General features: G+C 44.9%; 1 protein-coding gene across 1 annotated transcript; it reads left to right on the forward strand.

Annotated features, from left to right (window-relative positions):
- Nucleotides 1-6,800: 6,800 nt before the first annotated feature.
- On the forward strand, nucleotides 6,801-7,783 carry LOC136451948 (uncharacterized). Its single transcript, XM_066452625.1, has one exon. The coding sequence runs from the start codon at nucleotides 6,819-6,821 to the stop codon at nucleotides 7,704-7,706; it is 888 nt and encodes a 295-aa protein (XP_066308722.1). The 5' UTR covers nucleotides 6,801-6,818; the 3' UTR covers nucleotides 7,707-7,783.
- Nucleotides 7,784-8,040: the final 257 nt, after the last annotated feature.

Consider the following 8,040-nt stretch of genomic DNA (forward strand, 5'->3'; position numbering starts at 1 on the left):
TTTTTCTAAAATTATTCTAAAATTTAATCGTGTTATTCTTTCAATTTGTTTCGAGTTCTCGTTATCATCTCGGTACTTGCAAATTACACACTCGACGTTCTATAAAGTTATCTCGAGTTCTCGTTCTCAGTACCTCTAAATTGCACACTAGCTCGGTTGTTTGAACTTGCCCTGAGTTCTTATCATAATCCTAGTACTTGCAAATTGTACCCTCGACACCATACTCCCTCCCTCCGCACCATCCTCTCGCCTTGCCCCGCTGCATGCATGCACAACGGGTTGCTCCACAATGCGAGAAATTTTTGCATTTTGATCCTTTTAAAAACATTTTTTACAAATAACCTCCGGGAGAAACATTTTCTAGAAATAGACCAAAGTCTCGGCGTGTTAGAACACCACGCCGCTGTATATGGCTCAGCGCAGTGTCAGTTGACGCCATGGTGCCGCCACATCACCGCTGACTACGGTCGTAGAATTTACTGCGGCAGTTGGGCCCGCAGAGCTCAGCGTGGGCTCAGTTAACGCCGAGGGCCCAAACCTCGGTGTGGCACAACCCAGCGCCGAGTCTTGGGCAGTTAAGTCGCGCGACCCACTTCTTCCTCCTCTCCCTTCTCCATTCTTTCCCCCGCCGCCTGTTCCCTCTCTCCCCCCTCTGCCCCCACCCACGAACCCTAGGCGTGGGCTTAGTTAACGCCGACACCCAGACCTCGGTGAGGCCCGACTGAGCACCGAGGATTGGGCACTTAAGTTGTGCGACCCCCTTCTTCCTCCTCTCCCTTCTCCATTCTTTCCGCCCGCCGCCTGTTCACTCTCTCTCTCTCCTCTTCGCCCCCACGAACCCTAACTCTATAGTGGCACACTAGGGCGGCCGGATCTGGCGTGAGGATGAATCCCCGAGGTAATGCCCTTTGCCCTCCCCTAATTTGTCCGGTTAGAATTACTTGCATTGGTTGTATACTTGTAGAATGTTGGGTATTGTGGTATTGTATGGTTATTCAAGTATATGTGAAATTTATGGTTTAGTTTGAGTTGTGGTATGATATTTTTGATTGATTTGTCTAGTTATGATTAGTTTCACTGCTAGTTTGTCATTTGGCACTAGGGTTTCCTTGATAGCAGTGGGTTAGGAGGTTATAAGAAAAAAAACAGATCTGCTCTTGTTTTCAAATATGTGACCATGACATGTAGAAGTATGGGTTATGTGTAGGAAATATTGAAGCCTAGCATATAGGATGATCCCTGCAAATTATGTAACATCTCTATATGTTTGGACATTACAACCTTATGCTGAACCAATTGTCTCAAATGACACCAATGAATCTTAGAGCACAACCTACAGTCTTGGTAACACAGTGCTATACCTATCAAATTGTTGTTAGCAGTGTGTTGATTATAATGCATCGGCAACTCTAGTTAGAAATGTTATTGATTCACTAGGTCCATATCATTAGTTGATAATTTTGTCTAGTTTGAATTATGAGATGATGATATGTGACAATATTTGTTGTGTGATGGTTGTAGATGGATAAATTAGTGAGGTTGCATCACAAAGGACGTGTTGTTAGGACAAGAGATGATAGTGTGAAATTTGAGGACATGTTTGAGGATGTGTTGATTTTTCTGAGTCACCCTCTTTGACCTAGTTAGTGGACCGAGTGAAAGTAAGGCTAGGTTGGTCCAAAGGAGACGTGCATGTTTAGTTTGAAGGGGTCATAGATGTTGGGTCGTCTCAGGGTCCACGCATCAAGAGGTTGCTCAAAATTACAAATGAGTCCGAATGGAATGATTACAAGGCAGTTGTGTTGGTCTCCGAAGTGCGATCTTTGGATTTGGTGATAATTAAGGAGTATGGCATAGGAATTGAGAATATTGAAGCAAGCCCATCGCTCAACGCTCGCATAAAGAATGGTCCGTCAGTAGAAGAAAAAATAGTTCTCACACAACCAATGTATGACGGTGTTGACGGGTTAGGATCGACTGAGGGAGATGAAGGTTGTTGTGACGGCATCGGAGATGATCACGAGAACACGGTAGCCGATGGTGATGAGAATCATGATAGTGATGATGATGAGTCTTATGGAGTTGGTGAGGGAGAAGAAGGTTTGGACGATGCTAGCGGAGATGACTTAATTGATGATGATCTTAGTGATGAAGCTAATCTTAGTGGTGAAGATGAGTTTGGCGATGCCAAGGCTAGGAACCGGTTTGATATGGAGGTAGCTGAAGATGATGAAACCTTTGTAGAGGAATTAGCCAAAAACTCTGACGACGATTGTCCTATTCATTGTCTCATTGATAGGGAAATAGAGATATTGAGGAGGGTATTGCCTGGGAGGGGTCCGCTAGTTCTTGATTTCGAGGGCCTTAGCCATGTGCATAGGGAAGTAGCTGATTGAGGTCCAAGTGATACAACAGTACATGATGTTAGTGGTTGCAACATCACTTGAAATCATGGTTGCAAGAGTACTCCATTGTTCACAACCGTCCATATAGGGTCATCAATTCGTGCAAGGGCTCTAGGTACACTATTGCTTGTGAAGAACAAAATTGTGGGTGGAGAGTATGCGCTAGGAAAATGAAGGCAGACACATGGAAGATTACTTCAGTGTAGCAACCACATGTTTGTGCCATGGCTGAGGCAAAAGAAAACCATTTGTAGCTCAATTCTAGGTTCATCCCAAGGCAATTATGCACCGTGGTGAAGCATTTGCCAACCATTATGGTGTCCGCGTTGGTTGAGATCATCTTCCTATGTTACAATTACTACATCAAGTATGGAAAAGCATGGAGGGCAAAGCAGCATGCACTTGAACTTATCTTTAGAGATTGGGAACAAGCGTATGAGCGTCTTCCTATAATGTTAAATGCTATGAAAGCTGTAAATCTCGAGATGCACTTTGAGTATTTGCCTAAGGAGGGTGAAACGAAGAATGGGAGGCAAGTTTTTGGTAGGGCATTCTAGGCTTTTGGCCAGAGCATCGAACGATTCAAGCATTGCAGGCCCGTCGTCTCAATTGATGGCATGTTTCTTACAGGAAAAATTTGAAGGCACTATGCTTATATGTATTGAAACTGATTCAGAAGACCAACTTGTCCCATTGTCCTTTGGTATTGTTCGAAAGGAGGACACGGATAGCTGGTGTTGGTTCCTCAGACTAGTAAGACAAGTGGTTATTGGGCCGGGGCGTGATGTTTGTGTAATATCAGACAGACATGCTGGCATTCTAAATGCTATAGAAGAAGACATGCTCGGTTATGGCCAAATACATCACCGGTGGTGCACGAGACACCTTGCTCAGAATCTTATAAGGCATGATGGCACAAAGGATAACTTCAAGTTATTTGAGGAGGTTTGTAATCAGCTTGAGGTTAAGTTATTCAATGAGAAGCTAGATGCCTTGAAGTTAGCCAGAAATGCTAGTGGAAAATAGTTATTGGCGGAGGGTTAGGGGGAGGTGGAACCCACCGCTCGAAGTGCTCACGTGGATGTCTCACTCTCCACCAATCATCGAAAAGGAGGTATCTTGGGTCAAACTTGTTTGGACCGTCGATCTACTGAAAGAAAAGACACCTCTAGTGGTCCTACAAAATAAGATTCCAACAAAATATTAGTAAACTACTAACATAAATGAAGAAAAAAAAAGATAAGGAAGCAATTACCACATTAAAATGACTGCATGTGTTGCAACGCGCAGCTTTGTCTGGATGTCTCGATTGAAATACGTGGGCTACGAAACCACAGTCATAGTTAGGAACAAGGAGGTCAGGAGGGATGGAGACATCTTTGCTAGACACGTTGGGATATAATTCTCTAGGGTGACCCCGTTTTCGCCACAGCTGCTCCCAATACATGTCTTGTATCTAACAAAAACGTTGTAATTAAACACTAATCAAAGGATGGTGATTAAATTAAACAAAAAATAAATACTAAATTAAACAAAAGGTGAACCACTTGCATTACAAATAACCCTAATGCAACCAATAAACAGCTAACCCTAATCCACCAATGAACAACTAACTCAGCAAAGGAAACAAAGTTAGTATACCACAATAAACATACATTTGAGCTTACAATGAATTAAGACATTGTTTTCGCAAATGACATCAACCAAGCAATCAAAGCCTACTATCCAAAAGAAAAACAACAAATGGAACCGAATCTAACCGGATAAAATGAAGGCAACATATCAGGTGCAAACCAACCAACCTGTGCAAACTTAGAAACTACCAATCAGCACCACTAGATGCTGATCCAATGGATGGGGTGAGAGGTGGGATTTTTTTGCGCTTAAGCCCCCCACCCACCGACCTTTTTTTGCGCTTAAGCCCCCTCACCCCATCCATTGGATCATCATCTAGTGGTCCTGATTGGTAGTTTCCAAGTTTGTATAGGTTGGTTAGTTTGCACCTAATATGTTGCCTAAAATGAAATAGGGGAAGGAGGAGCACCTTGGGGAAGTGTCCAAAACGTCGATCTAGCCACCCTAGACCTGCATTTAGGGTTTAGGGTTCATGGGAAGAGAGGGGGAGACAAAAGAACGCACCAAAGAAAGGAGAGAATGGAGGAGGAAGGAAGAAGGGGGCCACAGTGCGGCCTTATGTCGCCAGACCTCGGCGTTGAGTCGCGCCGCGCCGAGGTATAAGGATAGGCGTTAACTAAGCCCACACCGACCTCTTCGGGACCCAGTCCCACGGTAAATTTACGACCGCAGTCAGCGGTGACATGGTAGTACCTCGGCGTTAACTGACAGTGCGCCGAGCCATAGTCCACGGCATCAGGTTCTAACACGCCGAGCGTTTGGTCTATTTTCAGAAAATATTTCGCTAGGAGGTCATTTGTAAAAAATAAATAAAAAAGGACCAAAATACAAAAAATTCACCCATGATGCACCATGCTCGCTCCGCACACCCGGTGCCTGCATGCATTGTGTCGCCGACGCAATGCGGCACCCACATTGCCACACCAGGACTTGTTGCGCCTGCCACAATGTACGATGTGCTCGCCTTGCCAGGCTGCAGCGATGCGCTTGCATGCGTGTGCATGCCGAGGTGCTCGCCCACGACCCACGGTGGTGTAGGCATCCACATCCACGTTAGATGAGCTCATTGCGGCAGGAGGCGAGGAAGGTTCTGATTTGTGAAGGTGGGGAGTGGCTGTGAGGAGATGGCGAGCATTAGACCATGTATTGCAGGGGAATGGAGGAAAGCGGCAGTAGCGGTACATGATCTATCATGACATCGTGGGTACATGTACAGTAGGGCAACAAGCAAATAGTGTGGCACGACCGCGCAGGTGAGTGGATCATGTGCGGCGTGAGGATGGTGCAATGCGAGAGGTGGGAGACGGGGACGAACTTGGGTGGCACAATAATATAAGGTCAGGGAGCTGAGTATGCAATTTATAAGTACCGGGGCGTAGATGAGAATTTGAATAAAGTTCAGAGAGTTGATTGTACAATTTGCAAGAGTACTAGGAATAGGATGCAAACTTAGGACAAATTAAGAGGCCCGAATATGCAATCTATAAATAGCGAAACCAGGACAAGAACTGATCAAGACAATTCAAGGACCGTGAGTGCTATAATATAATTTCCTCTTTCTTTGTTTGGTACCGTGGATTCAACGTGTTCATGCTGATTGTCCGTAAAGAAGTTTATTAGCAATGTTCTCTTTAAGAATGAGGGATTTGCTATTTTCATGTGCTTGGATTTTCGTTTTCTTTCAGGCAACGGTTATTGCATATATTTTATGCTAAAATTGTAGTTTTAGATTATTATAATTTTTGTGGACATAATCTGTAATTTTTTATTCCGAGAATAAAAAACCCATTAGACAAAAACCATAAACCTAACAAAATCTAATATGTGTTGGCACAAAGATAATTTGACAATATACAATTATTTCTATAGTATGGTAAGGACAAAAAATTGATATGTTATGACACAAAGATAAATAGCAAATCATAAAAGTGGCAATTTACTTGTACTAGATAGTACAAGAATGTTGCCTGAAATCATCTTAAAATTCAGGCACCTGGAATATAGAAAAAGTATAACACTTACTATTTCAATTACTTTCTAGTTTCAGTTTCTCCGCTCTAAATTATGTTTCACTTTAGTTCTAGGATTCTTTAGTTATCAAAAAAATTATAGGATTCTTTTACCACATTGGGATATTTCGAAAAGTTCTTGAATAAACCAATCCGAGAACAATTAGATGCCAACAAAATCATCAGTTTTGTCCTAAGTTAAACTTTTTTAAACTACATATAAGTTTTTTTTAAAAATACATTCACGTCTATAGATTCAAATAAATACATAATATAATATACTTTATAGAAAAATTAATGAAACTGATTTAATGTTGTCGATGATGAATTTGATCAAAATTTAAAAAGTTTGACTTAGAACAATTAAATTCAAACTGTAATTTGGATGGAGTGAGTACGCAACTGTACTGGTTGCGTGGCATGCATGCAACCCTGCTCTTGTTTTCCTGCTGTGGCCACTGGGCAATATGCCAATACCACACGCATATCGTTTCATCATCAGAAAAACTGCAATTTCGAACCTCCCCAAACCAACCAAAACGACGTCACTCTCAGTACGCCGGTAGTTGAACGAACCACGGCAACCCATGCATCGAAATCTCACTGAAGCCTATCTACTCGTACTCGATCGCCAAAAGCTCCACAACACAAGTCAACAACCTAGCTCACTTATCAGCACTTTGGTACTCGTCTCGGCTATATATAAGAACGAGTCGCGCGAGCTCTTCTTCCTCGTGTGCATCATTTGGACTATACCGGAGAAGGGACGATGGCGCGCGTGCGCGAGCCACCGATGGCATCGAACGACGACTCCGCGTCGCTCTTGGTCGACGAATGGTCTCCACCAGCAGTCACCCCTGCTCGTGTCTCGTCTCCTTTGCGGCGGCTCCTTCACGGCGGGAAGCAGGCGACGACGACGAGGCCGGCCACCACCACCACCACAACCGCCACCAGGAGCCACGACGTCAAGAGGTTCATTTGCTCGCCTTTCGTGGCCATCTTCCGGGCGATGTCGTGCGCGCGTGATGCTGCGATTCCTACATGCGACGAACAACAGCCAGGCAGCAACAACGGCACGGCCGGGGTGGCCGCCGAGCGCCGCCGGGAGGCGGCGAGGAGGAGACGACCAAGCCTGGAGCAGCTCCTCAGGATGGAAGCGCGCGCGCCGCCGCCAGTATCCGCCCGCCCAGATCATCAGCAGCGCAAGCTGGTGGTGGGTAAACCACGAGAAGCGGCGCCGGCAGCTCCGTACGAGGTTATCTCCTCCTGCGCCGTGAAGGGGAATAAAGAGCAGGAGCCGTTATTCCCCTCTGCTCCTCAAAGCCATTTCGTGGCTGCTGTCTCCGACGACGGTGAGCGGCGGCGGCGGCGAACCACGATCGTGCCCGTGAAGTTGGAGGCCGGCGCCGGCGGCCCCGGACGGCAAACGAACGCGAAATGGCTGGTGGTCGTTTTCGCGTCTCTGCGGGCGTGCTCACGGGCTCCGAGGATTAACGACGGGAAGGTGGCTGTGGCAGGCCGTGCTCCCGGCAAGGCGGAGCTGTTCTATTATCGACCCATTCCCATGGGGCGGAGGTGCCGGGTTCAGCATCTGGAGGAGTCTCCTTACGGTGCAAGTAGTGACTTGTCGTCGCTGCTCGAACTTGGACAGATGTGAGGTGCATGGTCCGGGAATAGCCATGCACACTTCGTACGCATATTACTATATCTATGTTCCATATTATTTTCTATTTTTCCAGCTGTGTGTATGTTAGTATTTTTATTTACAATTATATATATATAAATCTGTCATCATCCACGTGAGATTCCAACGTTTTTTTAGACGCTCGTGTATATATATAAACGTACGTGTACATATATCCTACTTCTATGAAGACTTTTGAAAGACCAAGTTTATCTTGAGATTAATAAAATCACCACTGAAAATAATGTTGTTAAATCTTAGAGACCAATTTTTTTTTTTAAATACGATCAAAGACTTAAATCCACCT

This window comes from Miscanthus floridulus, chromosome 5, assembly GCF_019320115.1.
Source record: "Miscanthus floridulus cultivar M001 chromosome 5, ASM1932011v1, whole genome shotgun sequence".
Classification (NCBI taxonomy): Eukaryota; Viridiplantae; Streptophyta; class Magnoliopsida; order Poales; family Poaceae; genus Miscanthus; species Miscanthus floridulus.